Source organism: Vespa crabro, chromosome 2 (assembly GCF_910589235.1).
Source record: "Vespa crabro chromosome 2, iyVesCrab1.2, whole genome shotgun sequence".
In the NCBI taxonomy this organism is placed as follows: Eukaryota; Metazoa; Arthropoda; class Insecta; order Hymenoptera; family Vespidae; genus Vespa; species Vespa crabro.
Genome location: NC_060956.1, coordinates 22017885 through 22041968, shown reverse-complemented (window position 1 = coordinate 22041968; position 24084 = coordinate 22017885). Strand labels below are relative to the sequence as shown.

At 43.7% G+C, this 24084-nt stretch overlaps 1 protein-coding gene across 5 annotated transcripts in view; it reads right to left on the bottom strand.

Annotated features, from left to right (window-relative positions):
- Positions 1-24084, bottom strand: part of LOC124421586 (protein groucho-like) — an 84747-nt gene that overhangs the window by 52527 nt on the left and 8136 nt on the right. For 4 of the 5 annotated variants that reach the window (XM_046956939.1, XM_046956941.1, XM_046956943.1 and 1 more), the window contains exons 2-3: positions 4641-4738; positions 5-68 (exon numbers count right to left, since the gene is read on the bottom strand). In XM_046956939.1, coding sequence (XP_046812895.1) covers positions 5-68; positions 4641-4738 — 162 coding nt within the window. Of the gene's footprint in view, positions 1-4; positions 69-4640; positions 4739-5670; positions 6137-24084 lie in introns of those variants that run through there. The other variant, XM_046956944.1, reaches the window with a different exon arrangement.

Sequence of the window (24084 nt, the reverse complement as noted above, 5' to 3'; positions counted from 1 at the left end):
TCACCATTACATAATGACGCTGCATTTCCGTCTTCTCCTGAGCAAGCTTCTCCAGGTCCAACTTAATGCTTAAGAACACAAATAACGGATCATAAGTGCGAGGTAAATATCAAAAGTCGTTGTTTATATTATGGAAAGGATGGGGATGCAGTTGAGTAACGCTCGTAAACATTATTTGACAGAAAGGACTCGATAATCCGATTACATCGCGTACATTGTTTTTGCTTCGTGACTTTCCTACGATTGATGGCGATCGGATTTGTAAAAATCAATTATAAAGTATCGCAATACAGGCTTTTCAGAGATAAACGGAAATTGTTGCGAGAGCTAACACACCAATGGTATACAAATTTTAGAGAATGCTTCGAAATACCTACGTAATACAAAAATTCAATTTGGGGGCAGAGAATTAAAAAGCACGAATATTTCAAATGAAAAATTGATAATTTTTATCTGCATAAAAAAGATAAACAAAAGTATAGCCATTCTTCGTTTTGACTACGAAAATCGATTACCTTTTGTTTTGGATAGCGAAATAAAAAAAAGAAAAAAATAAATAAATAAATAAAAATTAGAATCGATCGATGACTGCTAACCATTAGTTCACCCTGCTAGTTTTCTTTTTCGATCGACGCGGTCGACCAATCGCGTGGCGTTGGTGGGAAAGTAAGAGGGGGATGGGAGATGATGAATACCGCTTCGCAGGCAAGCCGTTAAAAATACGCAATTAGCGCGGCCGCAACAAACATCGATAATAATTCGTTACACGGCAGACTCGTAACCCCCTAACTCCGCTTCTCTCTCTCTCTCCCTCTCTCTCTCTCTCTCTCTCTCTCTCTCTCTCTTTCTCTCTGTTATCCATGCACGCGCAGCGACGGCACGCTGACTCGAATCGTAATCGAGTGTACCAACGGGGAAAATTGGACGCCAGCCGATCGTTCGAATCGCTCGTGAAAACACATCCAAGAGACCCTTCTCGTTAAAGCAATTAATGACGAGTAATTGTTCGGTGTTAGAGAAAGATGTTGATAATATTTTTGTTAAGTTATCACGAATAGCGTATAATTCTCGTTAAAAAACTAACAATGTATCTTGTAAATTATATGCGTTGAGAAAAGGTACCGTTTGTATAATGATCGGAAATAAAAATAAATCAAAATTTAGCAAAACGTTTTTTCCGTGCGGCTTCGTTCGTTCCCTTCGATCGACCTATCCTACTCTTTTTCTCTCGTTCATAAACTCACCGCTAAAAGATTCACGCAGAATTTAATAACAAAAACAACGTATCGTTCGACATTACGTTAACAAAACAGCGAATCCACCGTACACGTCAATGTTCCCCTTCCTCTCTTCTCCATGATTCTACATACGACCTATGCGTAACAATGGTCCGATGTGATGCGCCATATGTGCGGACTCGCGAACGCGCGTTTTTCCGCACGCACGGCGAACGTGCCCGCGCGTATATTCGCCACGTTCGCGAGTTACAACACCCTTCCCCCTTATTTTGCAATGCGCCGACGATACCGCGATAATTTCCCACGCCATTTTCACTCCCACCTCTTTTCACCCCCTCTTTTTCAAAAATGGACGATACATTTTGCATTTTGCCGATCATTCTCTTTTTTTGTTTTTTTCTTTTTTTGTTGCCTGTCGAACGATTCGCTCGCTGATTTGCAATAATGTGTATATCTACAGCTGGGAAATATTTCGAAACTGAAACTGAATTAAATGCGTTATTTATCGGATTTATATGCGTGCTCGAAAGCACAAATTTGTCTGGATATAAAATATTTTTTAACGCGTTGTACGAAATTTCGTAAATTTGTACTCGGCCAAGTGTAAACGCGTTTCCAGCGAAACGTATAGGAAAAAAAAAGGGAAAAAGAAAAATTGAAATTAAGGAGGATTATCGAGACGAAGTAGAGATGGAAAGAATTTTTATTCGCGAGAGAGCGGCTTACAACGTGTCGCGTTAAATTTCTCTCTCTCTCTCTCTCTCTCTCTCTCTCTCTCTCTCTCTCTCTCTCTCTCTCTCTCTCTCTCTCTCTCTGGGCTAGCTCAACAACGCAACCCAGACGCGAAACCACAGAGTCTCTCTACTTTTTCACCGGTCAGTTTCTCGCGTTCCAATTTAAGGCTACGCGGTAAAAAGAAGAGAAAGAGGAAAATGGAAGGGCGAAAAGCATTAATATCTAGCCCGACCGCGTTCTCCTCTCTTTTCCTTTTTCCTTTTTTTCGTGCTTCTTCTTCTCATCCCGAGCACGTCGGCGCGACGTTAAATTAAAACACGTGTGCGTTTACGGAGTAAGGAGATAAGAGAAGTTCGTACGAAATTGTTAAAATTCCACTCTACGAACGTGGCTACATTTAAATGTTAACCTTTCGTGCTTCTCTCGTGACGATTTCTATTTTTCTTTTATTTCTACTTTTTCTTTTTTTCCCCCCTCTCTCTCTCTCTCTCTCTGTTTTTTGTTCGTCATCGTTTTGTTAGGATAATTTCAATTCCATTTCACACTCGCGACACGATTCGATTCGAGAAGGTCTTAGCGGATGGACTCTCTTGTCTCTTAAAAATCGTTTTCGTTCGATAGAATCATTCCCTTTTGAAGTAAGCTTTTCAATCTTAACGTATTACGCAATTTTATTCGATTCGTTAAACACTCAAGTAGACGTAATAAAACGATAGAGTTATTACCTTGGCGAACGAGCGTTCGACGAGTCACGATCCATTAAAGGCGAAACGATCGACGAAAGCGGAACGGAAATCCCGCTGCTCCGCAACTCGATTTTGCGAAATAACGCGGAACCGAAGCACGCGCGAGCTTCATAAATTCTCCAACGCGAGGAAGAAGCTCGCAAATAGAAGGAATCGAATAGACGATAAAAGCAGCTCTGGATATCCCACAAAGATCGATAACCAATCTCGCGGATTATTAATTATTTTCGCAAATACGAACCTTCGCCGTTATATCTTTCGCCTTTCGTTCTTTTAACGAACAAATCGAGTCAGCGTTAGCGATTATTTCATATTTCCAACGATTAGACGATTTATTTTCCTACTTTTATCATCGTTTTTGCGCGAAAACGATTTTTCTCTTTATATCTCTATATCCCCCTTTTCCTTTTTCCACCATTACTCACCGAAAATTCTCTTCTCTTTATTCGAATATATTCTGCGCGTTTAAAGGAGAAAAGATCGGGCCGATAATTTTACGAATACTTATCGCATCATTAAGCGGATAACTAAAGCACCGGACGAAGAGAAATTAACGCGATATATGCGATTGTTCGAACGGACATAATATTCGCTATTTATCTCGGCTTCTTTTCCATGTATTACAGGTACGAAATATTTTACCATCTCTTTTTTACTTAATAAAAACGATAAAGCAAATAACTGCTTTGAACCGCGTAGAAAAGAAATGACCAATGGGAGAATTCTTTTTTAACGGGAGATAAAAATAGTCGTTAGCACTAACGAAATAGAAAGAAAGAAAGGAAGAAAGAAAGAAAGAAAGAAATAGAAGCTTCGCAAAAGGTCGATTCGTCGTCGCGCACGTAAATTCGATATCGAGGCTCGCCGATCGAGTACGTAAGTAAGTAAGTACTTACTTAGGTAAGCGATAGGCCTTTGAAACAATGAGCGACCGGAAAATGTCGCACGCGACGCACGTACGTTCTGGCACATATTTATGCATGTATGCACTCGCCGACTCGAGGACTCGCTCTACCCTCCTTCTCTCCGTCCTTTCATCCGTACTTTTCCTCTCCCTTTCGTCCCTTACATGGCGCACCTTCTCGATGCGTCGACACGAAAGCAGTAATTTAAGTTTCCGTCGTGGCCGTGCCAGTCGTGCGGCACGTGACTTTGCGAATTAACACGTCAAAGCGACGGCAGATAAATTATCGTGTTCGTAAGGACGCGCGATAGAAATCGGCGCGCGTTCGTCCGCGAGAGGAAAATCAACACATCGTTTTAGACGAAAAAAAAAGGGAGGGGGGAGAGAGAGAGAGAGAGAGAGAAAGAGTTCCTTTAGTTGATCGTAGACTTCTTATTCTTTCGCGTGCGAGAGATCGTGCCACGATTAACGGCCTTGCTCGCTCGTTTAACCTCCTTTTATATGCTACATTTTCTTTCACGTATATTATAACTTTACGATTTCGAACATTAAACGAATGCAAAAGGAATAATTATAAAATGGAAATGAGATCTTTCTTAACCAGATAAAACTTTGTCCATCGAACAATCGATGGATAGATTTCCTCGTCTGTGACACTGCAAATTTCGTAATCGGTTAAAAAAAAAAAAAAAAAAAAAAAAAAAAAAGAGACAAAAAAAAGGAAGGAAAAGAAACAAAAGAACGAACGAGCGTGAATTGGAAAATGAATTGGTGCTAATTCGAACCGCGATGCTACACGTGCACCTCTAATCCCAACGAGACGTTTCCCCATTCCTGATCCTTCCCCCTTCAATTTATTTCGCTCTGGCTTCCGGTCGAACGATTAGCCGCCTACGTTCCTCGTTCGTTCGTTTCGCGGATACTTGCCCACGCGGAATCCGCGTAAATATGCACGGACAATGGTTTTCGAACTTTTGGGACAAGGAAATGAGAATCTGTGATGCGAAAACGAATTACCTGTGATATTGCGCCTGTAGAAAACTAAATTCTTCCTTTATTCGGTCGCAAGACTCACTGACCGAAAACTTGAACGGTTGCCCAGGCTGCGGAGGACCCTGAAACATAAAACGAATTTAAAACGAATTAGTGGAAAGAAAATAAGACATTGATATTTTTAAGTACCCTCCTATAGGAAAGCGTCATTTAGAAAAATAAGGATCTTCAAAAGAATCGGGGAGATTTCCTCTCAAAAATCTGTTTATCTTTCCGTTCGCTTTGAAGTTCGCAAGTAGATTCGAAATATCGCTTCGGAGCTTTAAGCCCGACAAAAAACAGTGGAAATGGTCGACGTTTGCCTCTTTCCTTCGAAAAGAAGGAGGTGTCGAAAATTTTTTTATACCCTCTTACGTATACAGAAAAAAAAGTCATACTATCAAATCTATCATGGGATTGTAATAGATCACGACATAATAATTCTTATCAGCAGCGTCCTCTCGTTGATGAATCAACGAATAAGTACAAAAACGAAGAACGAATCTCACATGAGAATTCAATAAAAAGTCGAATAAAGGAAATGCAAGAGAGATGGGTATAGGAAAATGATTTGGGGAAGTTGAAATCGTCAGAGAAAAGCTCGAAGAGCCGCAAAAGCGCGATAAATTCCAGGCGGTAGTGCGCGTACCGCGAAGCTCGGTTTCCGTCGTCGCGTTTTCGAGAGAGAGAGAGAGAGAGAGAGAGAGAGAGAGAGAGAGAGAGAGAGAGAGGGAGAGAGAGCGAGAGAGCTCGATGGAAAGCCGCACTTACCGACTTTGGCGGCAGCTGTAGCGGCGCGCACGACCGTAAAAGCCACATTATTACCGGTAGTACCGGTGCTACTACCCACCTCCGTATACCCGCCGGTAATAACGTTACAACCGTGTTATCGATCGTTTTGCACGTCGTGTCTCGCAAAACGGATATGCCACGTCGGCCTCGTAAAAGCTAAAACAGTTCTCGCTTTCTCTCTCTCTCTCTCTCTCTCTCCATCTTTCTCGTCCGCAACCCTCACCCCCATGGCTCTCACCCAACCGGCTGCATCGAGACCATTAAGCGGTCTTTAATGAGCTCGCTACTATATTAGATCGAAGGCTGAGAAGTTCAAACGCTTGCATTAACTTCCTCCCGTGCTTCTTGCCCTTTTCTCCTTCCATCTTGGATCGTATCAAGTGATCTTGGAAACAGCATTCTTATCAAGGATAAATCTCGACGACTTTTCCCACCTCGAATAATACCACCGTGCAAACTAAACGATTTTTATAGGAAAAATCGAACGTTATATTGGCAACTCGTCTTGGAATTGAAAATAATTCGAAATATCTCGAAATCTCGATGGAGAAAGAGATCCGGTATCATAACGGTATCCTTTCCTCCTCCTCTTCCTTTTCTTTTCCTTTCTTCTTTTCTTTTTTTCCTTCTTCTTCCTAGAAGGAAGCCGCTTCGTCAGCACGCCAAAGCACGGTTACGGTCGTCGACTGGATCACCTCGCTCCCACGTTCCACGTAGCCACGAGTTTGACACAACGACACAACACCGATATTGTAACTTGCTTACTATACTCGCGTCGTTCGTTTTACGAGTAAGCAGAAGAAGCCGTTGAAGGGATACTAGTAAAGAGCACCTATGTACAGTTCGAAGAAATAATAAGTAACGCCTAACGAGGAAAGTACCCTTTCTATTTCTTATACGTGTTATGGTATCCCTTTATGGTAACGTTTGAATATGCGCGCAGAGTTTATTAAATTGCTTTACAATCAAAAAGTATCATTCGTCGGTAGTATTGAACTTATTATATGTTTAAAACCATACTCCAAATTAGTAGATGAACCATCGCGCAGAAGATCGATGAGATTTATATAAAACGAGACATTTATTATTTTCTTTCGCTACAACTGCAAAGAGTGCATGGATGGAAAGTAAGCGCGCGAACGTTTACGCGTCACTATATCCATATTCCTCTACTTTTTTCTTTTTTCTTTTTCCAAACGACAAGGTACACGTGTAAGCGCATGACTAGGTCGACATCCGGTTAGAAGATCGCGTTAACGTGGATCGCGCGCTGACGGACTCGCGAAAATCGCTTGCTTCTGCCTGCTGGTGCTTATGTTTCCGACCCCACCAGCACGGACGCACCACCATCATCGACTCTGCCGCTGCTGCTGATCGGCAAGAATCGTTGATCCCATTTGTTCGCACAAAGCCGCTCGCGGTCAATCCAATTAATTTATTGGCTTTCGCCGAGCGCTCGCGCCACCTTCTATAGCTTCGATATAACGGGTGAACCGTCTAGAAAGAAATTTTTTATTATAATGATAATCGATACCATCGTTGTTATCGATTCGATAAATTAATCCCCATGTACGATATATGGAGATACCAAGAATCGATTGATAATTGGACGATTTATTCCGACGGATGGTCAGAGATATTTGTTGAACGGTCAACGTACCTTTGCGATTTCATTAGAGATAATAAAATTTGAAATCTCACCGACGTACGGCAACGTACGATAATTCTCATTAAAATATTTTTCAACAAAATAATTACACGCTTATGAGAGAAATTGAAATTTATGCGAAAACGAATTCGGTGCTCGAAACTTTTGACGGGGTATATATGTATGTATGTATGTATGTATGTATGTATGTATGTATGTATGTATGTATGCATGTATGCATGCATGTATGTATGTATGCATGTATGTATGTATGCATGTATGTATGTATGTATATCGTCTCTTTTCCGCTCGATTTTCAAATGTTCATCGTTCAACGTCCGATAAAACGGTGAAAGTTTTCGGCGAGCTCGGCTGCCCGCAGATATGTTTGCGGGCTCGGGAAGAGGCATGGAGGAGGGTGGATGCGCGGCTGGATGGTTGTCGCTGCCGACACCGGAAAACGCGGTTAGATTTTCGTCGAAAAGCGAAGCGCGAATTATGTCGTTTCGACGAATAATAATGAGAGCGAGCAAGAGAGAGAGAGAGAGAGAGAGAGAGAGCACAGCCGGCACACGTCAATCAGTGTCCTTTACGTCCTGCGGCCGATTTAATTATCCGATAGTCCCTACCTCCGAGCCACCCCGAAATCGGCTAGCCCCATCCCCCTTTCTCTTTCCCCCTCCGGCCTTCCAATCACCGACACCACCGCACTTTTCCTCTCTCACCCTCGCGCTCCCCCTTTTTTCACGTTCGAGAGCAATCACAATAACACGGTCAGCACTCGAATATCGCATCGCTCGAAAACAGCCGTGAAAATGGGTAGTATATCGCGATAACGTTAAAAAGAGGGATTAATAGGTATAAAGCGAGACCCGATCGACGTAACGAGTAGATATATTTTCTATTTTTCTACTTGATATATTTCGCCGCCATCCCCTTCTCTTCCTTTTCCCTTATAGGAAACGCTTCGCGTTATCTATAATTTTACCGTTTCTTTCACGTAAGACGACTTCTTCGAAGATACGTCGGATACTTCAATGATACGTTAGGATAAATAGGGATCGTCTCTCTCTCTCTCTCTCTCTCTCTCTCTCTCTCTCTCTCTCTCTCTCTCTCTCTCTCTCGATGTACCGTTAAATACGATGCCTCGTCGACCGATCGAAGATGATAAATTATTGACGTTTAAAGTGCAACGCTGTAATTCCATCGATATACTCGTTACATTCCTCTTGCAACATATTTTTCTTCTACCACGAGGAAGAAGAAGAAGAGGAGGAAGAAGAAGAAGAAGAAGAAGAAGAAGAAGAAGAAAAGCTATCGCATTCGTAGGTATAAGCCGCTTTTGTCGAGATTCCCGTAGCCGTGTTACGTCGTGTATCGAGCATCGATTCGATGCTAGAGAGTAAAGGAGATTTTGTTCCATCGTTTCCCCTTCTTTTTTCAATCTTTTATCTCGACTTTGGTAAAGCACAAGTTTTCCCTCGGAGTCTCGCTAAGCCGCGCGAAACACGTAACGGAGATAATTGCACAAATATTTTTTACGTAATATCTCGATTTTAACGAGCCGAACTACGTAGGCACGACTCGCGAAGCCGGCTCAGCGATTTTTCGGGTTAAAGTTTAACGAGCGAGCCACGTAATCCATCAACGTACAACGCAGTTTCCAAAGCACCAATCAACATAATAATATTTAGCGAGCCGACAACGAAGTAAGATGCATTAGTTCCGCGTCGAAAGGCGCTCCTCTGTCGCTCTTTCGAGCGAGCACCGTGCATTACAACGACCGGGGTAGCAGCATCAATGCCAACAGAACCAATCAGTCGCGTTTGCAGCCACTCAAGTACGCTTAAATGCCGCGTATCATCGCTACTAATTACGTTAGCTTCATCGATCCTACCGTCCGCTAAAGGCCCCTGATCATCGAAGTTACATTATCGCTTGGTTTAAAGGCACTTCGCGTTATACCTTCCACATCAGAGAGCGAGCGAGAGAGAGAGAGAGAGAGAGAGAGAGAGACAATTGCTCGATACGAGCTTTCGATGAAGTCTTGGAGTGTTAACGAGATCGAAACCTTCCGGTCGATATCCGTCGGTTTTTATGGATTATAAAATGTAAACAACCGTATGGTTGGACACCAATAGCAACTTTCCTCGAAGCGAGAAGCAAGAACGAACAAAAGGCAAATGAGAAACGTTTCCTCGAGAAGCGCGCAAAAGTTTCGAAATGGTTTTCGAGGTGCAAAGAACACCATCACCTACTCGAAGCCGCTGGACGACCGGAATCAATCCGTATTCGTTAACAATATGACCGCGAATCCGCCGACGAAGATAGCTCCTTTCTCACTCGTCTCGTCGATCTGAAAGAGAGATCGAATTATTGTATCCTTTAATTCGACGCACGTTCGACCGGAATCATTGGAAACCGGCTCTCGTCCGTCTCGTCTCGAGAGTCGGAGACTCGTAACGAGGACGAACATTTTGAAAAAGGACAAAAGGTAAAGAAATAAGGATCGAATCGTCCTCGAATTATCCCAAAATTTACAATCTCGTCTATATGATAGCCTAGGAAGACGATGGAGTTTCGGGCTTTATCGCGCGTACGTCGACTCTTGATTTACGCGCGCTCGTAAAATTCAAATTTCGTTTGGAAAGTGAAAGTGCGTCTAGCGTGGCCCGGCGACATGCTAATCGTACGTTAAACGTCGTGCGATTTAATCGCAACGATATCTAAAAAGTAGATAGGTAGATAAATAAATAATAAAAAATGCGAGGAAGGAGATTGACTCCGAAATGCAAACCGATCGCTATATCAACTTGCACAAACACGAGCAAGAGCGAAGACGAAAATTATGCAACGCGATAACAGTTCCCCTAATATCAACAGACAATGCGCCTCAAGATTTGCATGAGCTCGAGGCGAGATGGTGCTCCCTCTTCCAGCTCCATCCACTCGACGGCAGAAACACGAGGAAACGATGCACGCCTCGTCGACGGTGGTGTATCTTATTGATCATTATGATTATTCCTCGAAGCAGACTGCAAATTCACCCCGCGAAGACTGCGGGGCACGACCGACATTTACATAAGCAATGCATTTTGATTCGTGGACCCACATTGTGTCCGGAACGGGGAATGACATAAATAATGCATGGCGTAATGATCGAGTGAGCACGAATGCGAGAGACGGAGATAGAGGGCGACTACCGCAAAACGAGAAACGAGATTCTATCGCTCGTAATTCTTCGCTATGCGAGATTGCGGCACGCTCTTGCACGCGCTTCGCGTTTTCTTTTCGCGTTTTCATTTCGTCGTCGTCGTCGTCGTCGTCGTCGTCATACTCGTCGAGTCGTAGTCGTCGTCATTAACGCCGTCCCGTACTTCTCACGTTTCATTCCCTTTTAATCTCACTTAAGGTCGCTTAATAAAGCGACCTTATAACGATCGCTAATCGTCCATTAAATTGATTCACGTTCGCTCAAACCAATTTTCTACCTGTTTCGATTAATCCAACCATTTAATCGTATTTCCTTATCGCGACGTATATTATCTTTTCGATTCTATCACGAGGAACAAAGAGTAACGACTGGGACGGGATTTCGGGAGGAGATCGAAAAAGAAAAAAGAAAAGAAAAAATTCGATATCGATCTTACGATTTATTAGCCGACTGATCGAATCCTCTCCGCTTCTTCTCCATCTTTGCATAATTTCGTAAACGTTTCCAATGAGTTCCAACTTTCATTCTATCTTTCTTTCTTTCTTATTAGCATTGTTAGCTCCTCGAGTTAACTTATCAGGAGGATCGAAGAGAAAACTCGTTCGACGTGATTTAAGATCGAATTAATCGTATATAATGGTACGCTCCTAATAAAGTGAGAGTCGACGTTCTCTATGTCTAGTAATTGAGCTCTCAATACTTTGTATTCGCGCGCGTGCGTTCGTCGACCGTGGGTGTACCTACTTATCTACATTCACGTAGGTACGTAAGAACGCGTACACTCCCAGCATGTTAGCCTATCGTTTATCCAGCCTTGAAAACGAGCTACTCGTTTCGAGAGACACATATGTAATCATGTTGCGTGTCGCGAATGGTAACCGCTTTTAAATGTATCTGCTTAACAAAAGTAACGACTCATCGAGCGCGTTTCTCATGATAAATGCTTTTAACAAACTTGTAAATAATAGTTGATCGTTTTGAAAGCGGAACAAGAAACGAGCATTAGTCGAAACGAAACACTCAATATGCAATGGAAGGAACGCAAAAGTTCATATATTCCAAGATCGCGTAAAGAAAGAAAGAAAGAAAAAAAGAATCGATATAATATATATATATATATATATATATATATATATATATATATAAAATCGTTCTCGTTAAATATAAGACAGAGCTCGTAGGTATAAATCATGGTATTATTTACATTGACACGCACGTCGCGTCTAGAAGAACGAACGAAGCCCGCATCCTCTCGGGGATCGATATTAGCATTTTTTTTCCAAGCCCAGACAGTACCCTTTCGAGCTCCCATCGAAGATCGTAGTACGTCCATCGAATCGGCTTTTTTGTCCGATCGGACGTTCGTGCCGGTGTGAACGAAACTCTTGCGTGTACGACTTATATACGTGTCTGTTCATCTATACGTGAATTGTGCAACACACACACACACAACGTACGTACGTACACATCACGCATACAGAGACGGACGGATGGACGGGCAGAGAGAGAGAGAGAGAGAGAGAGAGAGAGAGAAATACAAAGGGGAGCCTCGCACGGGCACGGCAAGCGCTCGTGCAGATCCGTCGATAAGAGGTGGCCGCGGCAGTTTAACCCGGCGAGCAATTAAGGCGATACGATCGGTGCTCTCTCGTGAAATAACGTCACACCGCGTACCTGGATACGTGGATAAGTGCTACCTTTGTCCCTTTCTCTTTCTCTCTTTTTCTCCTCTTTCTCTAACGCATACAACGCGTAGGTGTGTTCTTATACGTGTGTATGCCTCTATACACGTTACTCTCTTTCTTGCTCGAGAGTACACGACTCTGTTTACGCGCATGTTTTGCATCGCGCTTTCGTACGCGCGATTGAACACACAGTACAAGAGAGAGGGAAAGAGAGAGAGAGAGAGAGAAAGAAAGAGAGGACGACCAGCTGTTCCATGCACTGCGGGACCACTCGACTCGACTTAATAACGCGATGCCACCGGCATTTCTGTCCCTCTCTCTCTCTCTCTCTCTCTCTCTCTCTCTCTCTCTCTCTCTCTCTCTCTCTCTCTCTCTCTCTCTCGACTTGTTTCTTTGATAAGGGAACTCGTTTTCGTAAGAGAAAAAGTAATTCCGAAAAATAAGAAAGAAATAACTGTCATCGCGAGATTCTTTTGACGTTTCACGCGAGCTGCGAAAGAGAGAAACAGAAAGAGAGAGAGAGAGAGAGAGAGAGAGAGAGAGAGAGAGAGAGAGAGAGAGAGAGAGAGAGAGAGAGTTTGAATTTCATTTTCAAAGAGAGCTAATATTTTTTTCAGGGAAAAAGAAAAATATATAGTATATATATATATACTATATGTGTGTGTGTATGAGTTGTACCTATATAACAGTTGGAAGAACTTTCGTAGTAGATAGGAACGTACGTACGTAGATACGCGTGAGAGAAGAAAAAATATGTCTCTTGGGACTCGCATGTCCTGGAAAGCGACGAGACGAGGATCGCGATAACTATCGGCGATGAGCTCGGAGGTTTGTTAATCGCACAAAAGGGCGAATCTCGCGGGGAGAAGTAAAAAGAGAGAGATAGGGAGAAAGAGAGAGCGAGAGCGAGAGCAAAAAAGGAAAAGAGGTGCGCGATGAAAGGAACGAATAGAAGAAGCGGCATCGCGTGCGTGCACGTTTTACGAGGAAAGTTAAATGTCAAGAGCCTGAGGAATAAAGTACCGAGAGAACCGCTTCGCTCCCGCTTACGCTCGCGTGAGTGCCATCGCCATTAAATTTTTCTTCCTGCTTTTCTCTTTTCTTCCTTCCGAAACTTGCGAGGCATATACCCGGTGTCTCGTTTTAAAATATCATGGAAATCGTTTGGCACTAGAAAATGTTCATTTTCATGAAACATTATGAGCTCATAAATTGTCTGAATCATAACGAAACAACGAGCAAAGATGAGCGACTATAAGAGACGCCGAAGAAAAACGGAGAAAGGCGTACGCGTCAAAGGGAAATAAAAATGGAGCATTCGTAAGAAGTTAGAAGGGAAGAAAAAGGATGAGGTGTAGAAGGGAGTTAAACGAACAGAAGGCAAAGACGAGCAAACAAAGGAACCTCGCTTCCTCCCGTTTTGGACCGAGCGGGTAATTACTGGTCGAACCTACTCCCGTCCTTTTTTTTTCTTTTTCTTCTTTCTCTTTTCTTCGCTACCTTCCACCCACCCCACGAGCAAGTCTTCTACAGCTACGATGGTACGTCGAGAGTCGCTGTGAAAAAGCGGAAGAAAAAGAAAGAAAGAGAGACGAGGGGGGCAGAGAGAGAGAGAGAGAGAGAGAGAGAAAGAGTAGCGATAAAAGCACGAAGCGAAAAGTCCGACGAGGCGCACGGCAATAGGGCGCGGTACTTTAGCGACACAAAGGGAGCTCAAATATCGGCCAACTGTCGTGGCTCGCTGCCTCTCGACCCACCCCCTATCCCTGCTTCTCTTCGCGTTTACGAGCTCTCTCGCTCTTACGCTTCGTCTCCTTCTGCACCCCTTTTCCATCGGCCTGTCAGAGAAAGCGAGAGCGACAGAGAAAGAGAGAAGGAGAAAAAGGGACCTGACAAAAGCACGGTAATACAAAAGCTCTGCGATAATAGGAAGCGCGGCAAGAACCACCCTACGCTAGTTCGGCCACCTAATCTGTTACAGTCATAAACTCCGTTTTTGCACTCCGCCATCCGCTACCGGCACCGCTATTACTACCACCATCAACGGCATCGCCATCAACGTTACCGCTTGCTCCTTTACGAGCTCTATACCATCGTCCTACCCTATAGAAAACGACACACTTTTCGGGGGAACGTCGAACTACGATCTTTACTGATTTTCTTCCGTTACTGTTCTCTCTCGTCGCCCTCCAAGATGAATATCTGGCTAGGAAAACGTACCGATGATACGACCGACGACCGTTAATAACCCAGAAAGATCGATACGAGAGATTTGTTTTTTTCTTCCTTCTTTCTTTCTTTTCTTTCTTTATTTTACTTTTTTTTTCCTTTTCATTTTTTTTCTGAAGGTGATAGTTCACCTTTTTAATCCTACGCAATAGGTTCTTTTTTCATCTCGTTGAACCTCGTCGAGGACGATCCAACGATCTGAAGGAGTTTCGCGTCAAGCTTGACTGCTTCGGTAGAGGGGGCGAATATGTTACAATTACCGTCAAACTGAACGGCTGAGGGAGTTGTAAAAGGGTCGGGAGAGCCCTTTCCATGCCCTTCTTCTCTACGTTTACTCCCCAAGCGCGCTTACGACAATGCCACCCTTTTCGATCTCTCGGGAGCGATAGCATCCTCTCTCTCTCTCTCTCTCTCTCTCTCTCTCCTTCCCCTTTTTCTTTTACGAGGGACACAGTGGCGTCGAAATGAAATTTCCAGAGGCCTCACTTATTCCCACCCTACACGTTTGGTTCGCGATAATCTCGTTATCTGGCGTCATTACGGTCTCAACCCCTCGAATACGTCCCTCTTCTTCTTTCCGCTCCACCCTTCTCTAGGGTAGGCCCTTTCGAAGCAATGAAATTCGAGCATGCGGCCAAATCACTCGAGAGCATCTAAATCGTGATTCTCCGGCCTCTGTCTACATGGGGACTTGGTCGTTTCTCTCTCTTTCTCTCTCTCTCTATCTCTCTTTTTCCCAACGATCTGTTTTGCGGCTCATAAATGGAAGATTTCTATGATCAAGTCCTAAACCCCTTGGGGGGTAACGCGTGCTTCGATGCCCTCTCTTTTGATAGTAAAAAGCTTGAAGAAAGAGAAACGAAGAAATCGATGTTGTTTCTTTCCTTGAGAGCTATTACGGATATTAACGAGGAAAAGAAAGAGATAAAGATAGACGAGGATTTGCCTCGAAATACTCGACGGGTGTTAAATTCGATAAGGGATCGACGAACTTTCGTGCGGCGAACAAACTCGATTCGATCTTAATTATATCGTTCGCGAGAAGTTTCCGAGAGAGAGAGAGAGAGAGAGAGAGAAAGAAAGAGAATGCTGGTGTTATCGCCCACGGATTATATTCGTTTCTTCTGTTTTTTTTTTCTCAACGAGCGCGCCGTTTATCCTGTTTCTCGAATCACGATCGTTCCATCTCATTCCAGTCAAAAAAAATAAAAAGTACAAGAAGAAGGGACAGTAAGGGAGAGAGAGAGAGAGAGAGAGAGAGAGAGAGAAAAAAGAAAGAAAAAATTTACCCTCGTGTCTCCGCGATGTCGCGCCATTATCGAAGCTATCTCGTCGGTCGACCGGCCGTTTTTAAGAGCCGTGCTTGCCTTTATCTGCGAACAAGCTGCAGCTAATGTAGGTACCCGACGAGGTCCCGACGTGAGGACCCTACTTCTTTCTTCGTTTTTTTTTTCTTTTTCTTGTTTTTTTTTGTTACTACCTCCAGCTCGTCGTCTTCGTAGATCTCCGAATCATTGTAAAGTATTCGAAGAAAGAGAGAAAAGAAAGGAAGAACGAAAAGGAGAAACGATCGGACGACAGTGGCGTCGGAAGAGACTGATACAAATGATTCGTAAATACAAAAGAAGAAAAAAAGGAAAAAGAGAAAACTTTTATGGAAAAAAAAAAAAAAAAATAAAACTAATAAAGAAATAAAAAAATATAAAAACAAAGTTCGATAAAATATATCCGTGTCCTTTGTGGAATTTTATTTCTGACTCGTCTCGTCGCGCGAGTAACGATGTAAAACGCTAACGATCGCAAATAAATCGAGGAAATAACATTCCAAAAGAGTGAGACCTACTTCGGGCTTTTGCTCGGTCGAATTCGTATCTGTAATTCAATAACGGGTTATATATCGAATAAATCGTTTTGGATAGAGTCGCTCGGGCACGCGACAGACTTTCGCTACGTGGCAGCGAATTCCAATATTATTCGTACGTACGAGGAACTACGAAGCTTTAGTTGCTAGACACCGATATTCTCATGCATACTAACTACGTCGTCCACCCTTCCTGTATTTCCAGTTTCATCGTTTCACCCCTTAAACGATCGGTCTCTCGGTCGTTGAAGCAGCAATCAAACGTTCGGAATAAAATCTCTCTCTCTCTCTCTCTCTCTATATATATATATATATATATATATATATATATGGTATATTGTATACCTATATAAAACTCATTAATTCGTAATTTTAAATATTCGTAGATTAAGCACTGCCTAGATTCCGCTTGTAAACGTATCGTAACAACTTTGGGTTCCAATCGACTGTAAGTAATTAAAAAGCGATTCAATCACGATTTGACAATTCTCCATTTCTCTCTCTCTTTCTCTTTCTCTCGTTCCCTCAATAGTACCAATGAACGAATTAAGTAGAGACTCAATCGCTTCTTAATTGCTCGCAATTAGTCAAGTTTCAGCCGGTGTCGTCTAGAAAACCGACACAGAAAATTCGATATCCGGAGAGTAGAAACGAAGAGAAAGAAAAACTAAATAAGAAGGATAAAAGAGACAAAGAGTTTACCGAGAACGACTTTGAGCGATAGTATACCGAGCGATTATTCCGAGTCGCGAGAAGTGTACTGGCTGATAAAATGTGAAGAGAATGGAAGCGGAGACGTACTGTGAGATCATAAAGACCCGTAAGAGAGAGAGAGAGAGAGAGAGAGAGAGAGAGAGTAAGAGAGGAAGAAGAGGGATGTAGAGAAGCAGCCGCAGATGGGATCGAGCCGGTAGTGGTATACGGTAGCTCCCATGTATATCATTAACCTCATCCTCGTTTTTCGCCTCCTCCTCGTGCCCTCTTCCCCCGGCTCTACCATGCAACAGCGACAGCAGCAGCAGTGCAGCAGCACCTCCGTAGCTCTCAGAGCAGAGGTCTCAACGGTCCGATGGAACAGGAATCTCCTGTCTTTCTCGCTCCCTCTTCATCTTCCTCGTTCGTACGCCCGATGTCGTTTCAGAGTCATCCTTCGTCTCTCTTCCACGCTAATATCCCGTCGAGCGGAACGAACGGAGAAGGAAAGACCGAGTGAAAGAGCTTGTGCATGTATCTGTGTGTTTATTATGTATGTGTGTGTGAGAGAAAGAGAGAGAGAGAGAGAACGAGATAGTCACCGTGTGCACAAACGAGTAATTAACTATCTCCGTATGAGACACGTGTTCCCACCATGCTCGCGCACTCTCTTGCTCCCTACTCATGTTCTCTATCTATTCGTCTCTCCCTCTCTCTCTCTCTCTCTCTCTCTCTCTCTCGCTCTTATTCACCCTACGAACCGCGTCTCTGTTTGCACACACGCTCTTATGTTAATTCGGCTTAGCGCCCTGAACCCCTCGAGGGGCCGGGACTGGCTTCCAAAAATTACGAGCGATCACGAAACGAGGGGAAAGAAAAGAGAGAGAGAGAGAGAGAGAGGGAGAGAGAGGACGGGAAGAATACACGATCACGGAGCCGTATAGTGGTCACGGACGATCTCCCTCGTTGTGGAAAATAATAGGGTCGTCCGTGTATCCTCGTCTTTCGTTGTCGTTGTCGTCGTTGTCGTTCTTCTCGTCAGAGCAAAGCACGAAGGGAGCGTTACGTTAGGGAATAGGAAATAAAGCGTATGTCGAAGGGTGCCTAAGGGGCGGGACGTAGGGCTCGGGGCAAACGACGTACTTGGAATACTAGATGAATGCTGTCGAAGACCGGATTAAACGCTCTGAACTCTCTCTCTCTCTCTCTTTCTCTCTCTCTCTCTCTCTCTCTCTCTCACACTCTCTCTCTCTCTTCGTATATACGTAGATTATTTTATTGTTATAATTGAGAAACTCGTAATCGTCGGTGTTGCGTGGCAAAGAAACAAACGAATGTACTTTCAAAGAATGCCCAACGCGATTAAGGTCGCAAGAACGATGAATATTTTCGATTTTTTTCGAATCCAATGCGGATCTCGCTTGTGATTCGCATAATACCGACGTTAGAGCTTTAGAGAGTCAAGCATTTACTACTAATACCACTAGTAGTACTACTAATACTACTAATAGTAGTAGTAGTACTACTACTGCTGCTATTACTACTACTACTGTTGCTACTGCTACTACAATTACTACTACCACTATTACTCTCCTGTATTTCGCTCGAGGCAAAACCGCACCGTGTGTACTTCGCAAACATCTCGCGTTCGTTCGCTCACGGTGATTCATCGTCGAGAGCAGTCATTGAATCGGCCGCGAAGGGCGAGCAAGATGTGGCCAAGCTTTGTAAGCTTAATTTGTAAATAAGCGAAAGAGAGAGGAAAAGAGAGAGAGAGAGAAGGGAAAGGTGTCGACGAAGAGAAGAGCGAAACGGAGAAGAAAAGTCGATTATCCCAGCGTAAACCACAGCAACTACAGCCTAATGGCCGGGTACTACCTGGCAGCGAATTTATCTTCAACATTCATCTTCCCATTAGCGGTGAATAATTCCGCACCGTTTACGTGCCAATTTCCCATTCGTCCGTGCGGTCGAGAAGACTCGCGTCGAGATTCCAATGTGAGTTTCGTGGCGTTTCTCTATCTCTTTCTCTCTCTCTCTCTCTCTCTCTCTCTCTCTCTCTCTCTCTCTCTCTCTCTCTCTCTCTCTCTCTCTCTCTCTCTCTCTGTCTCTCCTATCTTTCCTTTCTGACCTTTGCTGGCTGAGAAAAAGATCCCGTGTACGAAGGCAAAATCCTTTAAGGAATTTTTTTTCTTACGAAAAAATGTTTCGGCGATAGCATTGCTAATTTTTACCGTTTGCCCTCGGAATAGTGGAAATCGCGAAATTCGTGAACAAACGAACAAGCTTCGCTCGGTGTGAAATTCTTAAAAACATTCCTAATACCAATTCGTCCGCGCGTACACCTGTGTACGTTTATTTGGTACTGATTAGCGTCTACGCTTTGCTACGCGACCAAATATTTGGTCGTTTCTCATCGTTCTTGCTCGACGACTTTCTTTTTCTTGCTCTGCAATTGGTATCCATGCCAACGGTGACCTTAGAGAGGCAACGAGAGAGTTAGAAGAGGAGGAAGAGAGAAGGACAAACGTCCAACAAATATTTGCACGTCGCAACGGATTTGCGGAAAAGTAGCGTGCCGGCAGCTGGACAGACGTATTCAAAAAGGCTACGTATGTATATGCTGCGTTGTTACACTCTTTCTCTCTCGCTCTGCGTGCCTCAACCATGCGAAGAAATTTTGAAAATCCACAAGACAGAGACGGTGGATTTGGAAGTGATCTCGAAAAACGATCGGACCCTTTTTCCAACGAGCGGCTAGTTCCAACGGGAAAATAAAATAAAGAATGTCACGCAGCATGATGTCGTTAGAAAAGAGCGGAAGGGCCTTTCAAGTCGGGGTTCATAAATGCAATTTTTCTGCTTCGATAATAAATATCGAGGAAGAATAATCGTGTGGAATCGACGTCGGTGCGTGTCGAGGCAACGTCGTTGGGCTCTTAACGACCCGATAGCCCGAAAGATAATCGAGGAGTCTTCGAGTGAGAAATTACAAGGCGTACTTAATCACGAAGATCGAAGGACAAAGAAGCCGTCCAGGCAGTCAGCCAGACAGCCAGTCAGCCAACTCGTCCGTGGCTCGAGCGGCTTTTATATACGCGGACGGGAGCGAGAACGGCCTGATCGAGGATAATCATTAAGTGTATCCTGAGTGCGTGCGCGCTGCCGTCCAATACTTACTTTCTTCTCTTCCTCTCTCACTCTCTGCGCCCTCCTGCCAACGACGATAAGTAATACCATCGTCCCAGCGATCGTGGGTCCTGCCTCGAGGCGCTTTTACGGCACGAAGGGAGATAAAGAACATGCTGGGAGAAGAAAGGGTGGGGATAGGATACCGTACGTAGTCACGGAAGAAGAGTCGTGGAAACGAACAGGAGGAGAGAGAGAGAGAGAGAGGAAGCAAGAAGAGATACACGACAAACTGCCAAGCCTAATGCCAATTAGTGCCATTCTCCTACACGAGCAGAACCAACAGCAGCAACGGCAACGGCAGTCAGACTCAACTGGACTCGAAGAGACTTCTACGGACTTTCTTTTTTTTTTTTTTTTTTTTTTTTCTTCATTTCTTTTTCTTCTCTCCCTCTACCCCCCCCCCTTCCGACCCCCCTCTCTCCACACCGATCTCCACGGGCGAGGTTTACAGAGCGGTTAGGCGTATTTATCGCCATTCGTATATGTACCTACGTACGTGTACATGCGCACGCATACGGGCGTATCCTCCTCGTCGAGTGGTTGGCATTATTCGAAAGGAACGTGCACGAAATACTTATGTACACTCTCGCGCATTCCATCGAGTGCAACGGGCCTCCTTGGACGCGCCCTTCTTCCCTTTTACGAGCTTCGATTTTATAAAGGCGAGACTAACGAGCCGTGAAAATCGTCGACGTAGTTCTACCTCCTATTTCCAAGGAGAATCATGTCCTTTTTTCTGCGGTATCGACTTCTTGCGGAGTCAACTTCTTGTTGGGACAAATTCAAAGCCTTTTCCCCGCTCTCTCTCTTCCTCTGACGTTTTTTTTTTTTTTTTTCTATTTTTTCTTTCGCCCGTAGCGTTAAATCGATCGAAAATCGATCCAGCTCGATCTTACCGATTTGACTACGACTTTTATGCTCGTCGAATTCGAGAGTTTTTTTCATTTTAACGAGCCCGAGGCAAAGAGGAGCGAGCGTAATGTAATCGAATCCAATAGGGAGAGGTAGGGAGAGAGAGAGAGAGAGAAATCGCGTTGGTCGATCGAGGGTAAGAGGAACGAGTTCCTTTTACCCTGATAGAAATCGCGGGAGTGGATGGACCTCTCGAAGAGAGGTAGTCCAACCGCAAAAAGAACCACGAGAGTGGCCGCAAGTTGCCTTTGCCGTGGGCGCTTCGGAAAAGCGACGGATTTAACCACGGTCTCGTGGTAGGTGATGAAGAAGGGCGAAGAGAAGAAGGAGGGGCGGAGGTATAACAGCGAGGAGAGGAACAAGATCGTCCAAGTAGTGCGAGCAAAAGGAGAAGCTCGTGGAGGAGATAAGCGATGTCAGCCAACGGAATGTGAGGTAATTCGAGAGTTATTTCAACGAAAACGGGTGTGTGGGAGAGAACGGAAGAGAGAGGAGAAAGAGAGAGAGAAAGAGAATCTTCCATTCTAATCGAAACGTATGCAGACGTAAATACAATCGAGCCGGCACAATGGATTATGCTTCGAGCGTGTAGATAGACCTCTTCGATGTTGCGTTGCCTGGAATAGAAAGTATCGTCTTCTTCATCGTCGTCGTCGTCGTCGTCGTCGTCGTCGTCTTCTTCTTCTTCCTCCTTCTCCTCCTCTGCTTCTTCTGCTCTTCTCGTTCGACTATCTATAGCCAAGCGTGGTCGAAAGATAAATACTCGAATCTTCGAGCGAGCGCGATCGTTGCATGGGGTAAAGCAACGACGAATACAAGAGGGGCAAATAAAGCACGCGAGGAATATAAATGTAGATGTAGAAGCGTATATTCATGTATTTCTTCAAATCGCCTGAGAAGAGGTCTTCCACTACAGACGACAAACGGATAAAAATTTATCGTCTCGAGAATATTTAGCTATCGATCTTTCGTCGAGACGATTCGCCAAACTATTTTGAGATTGTTCGCGTTGGTTGGTTCGACGCGTAAAAGAAAGGTCAAGAGTGGAAGAAGAGCGTTTATCGGGTCGTATATCGAATCGTCGTTCGAAACGAAAAATCACGAAGCGAGTACGTGGATAGCGAAAGGAGGAGTAAGAGAAACGAGATGATACGTTATATACGCGATTTCGGATTTTTGTGGTTTCAAGGAAACACAAGTAGCAACTACTTTCTTCGTCTATACGAACAGGAGATAAAACTGAAGGGTGGCCAAAAGGGATAACAACAGGGGGAAAGAGAACGAGAGAGAGAACGTGAGTAAGGTACTCTGGAGCCCTTCTCCTTTGCTTTCTCTCTCTCCCTCTCTCTCTCTCTCTCTCTCTCTCTCCTAGTGAACCAATTTACGGCACCCCGAGGACCCAAGTAATACGCTTCGAGCTCGAGGGCTCGTTTCTGGCCATTGTTGTGCCCGGTCGAGGGATTATTTTGGCAAGATAGGGGGATTTACAGTTGCAGCCGTTCGTCGATCCGTCCGTTTCGTTTCGTTTCGTTTCGTTTAGCTACCCTCGGATTATGCGATTCTCGAGCACCTGCAACCAAATATCGTCGACACGCCATCTTTCTTCTCTGCCTTTCATCGACACCCTCGAATCAGTAGCTACGCTCCCCTTCGAATCAGCTGTCTATTATCGAGGAAAACACTAAAACGTTCTAACGATAATAATCATTCGTTTGCACGATCCATTATAATATATCTCGAGATGTATACCAATGTGAATAAAGCGATCAATTTGCAATGTCATTAAGGTGCAATTTCATTAAAAGAAAATCCTCTTTCAAAGAATCCCAACGCTTTCGTTAGTTAAATGTCTTTGAATACCGATCGAGCTCATTAAACGGATCTCTCCTTCCGAGCATAGACTTTGTTCTTCGATTAAGCAATTATCTCGGGGCATCTTATTGAAAGGGAGAGAGAAATAGATAGAAGAAACGAGACGACGAGAGGTTACGTAAGACAAAGCGATCGGCTTATCTTCTTTAACGTCGTACTCTCGTCGATGCCATATATATATATATCCAATATGTACATACGCATTTACGTACACGCTTTTATGACAAAAATAAAGATGAAGATAGAGAGAGAGAGAGAGAAAGATTGAGACTCTTCCGCGTGTCCTCCAAATTTTTATCGTGCATACAGCGACTGAACTTTTATGATCTTTTTCGTCTTCCGTCTGACCGTCCGAGAAAACGACCCTACTATTACTCCATTATCATCGATATCAAACGATTCTCCTGGTCGAGAAACCACGTTTAATAATGTACGACCAACGATAAGTGAGTTTCGACGATAGAGAAGCAATTTCGTTGGACCCTTTTCCCGAATTATAGAAAACTTGCGGATCGGTTGATCAAAATAAAAAAAAAAAAAAAAAAAACAAAAAAAAACAAAAAAAAAAAAGAAAGAAAAAAAAATAAAATAAAAAAAAAGAAAGAAAAGAAGAAGAAATAAAGCGTCGTAATCGTCGCGATTCGTGCGATAAATTTGTCAAATAATAAAATAAGTCGTCGAAGCTTTGGAGGATCGATTTATTCGTTATGCCTATAACGCTTGGTAAATTGAGTAGCTCGACGATACCGTATTACCATCCAAGTCCCCTTTACCAGCCGTTATTGGTTTTCTAGCGACCCTACTTAATAGCTATCGGATATTAACATGATTACTGTAAAGCGCGCGGCAATTAAGGGTAAGCAGTTAGCGAGTGTTCGATATATAGGTATACGATATATATGTATTATATATAGGGTTTCTCTTACGCGATTAGAGAATACCGAACGTAGGATATACGTGTACGGGAAAACTCACGGAAATATACGATAATTCTACGCAGCTACGTTAAAAAGAAAAAAAAATGTCTTAAAAAGAAAGAAAGGAAGGAAAGAAACGTAAAGTCGTCGATTCCTATTAAAGATGATGCGTAACGAAAGAAAAAGAGTTAAACTGTTTTTCGGGACGATGTCTAAGCGCGATACGCTCTCACCGTGTCGATAATATCGAACGAAGCTTTGTAAAGCGCGTATAATGAGTACGCGAAGAGAGAAAGTGACGGAGTTGCGCGAGCTCGAGGAAGCCGAGTAAAATAGAAATTAAAACACGATCGTGCGAGTGGAGCCTTTCTCTCTTTCTCTCTCAATCTATCTATCTATCTACCTATCTATCTA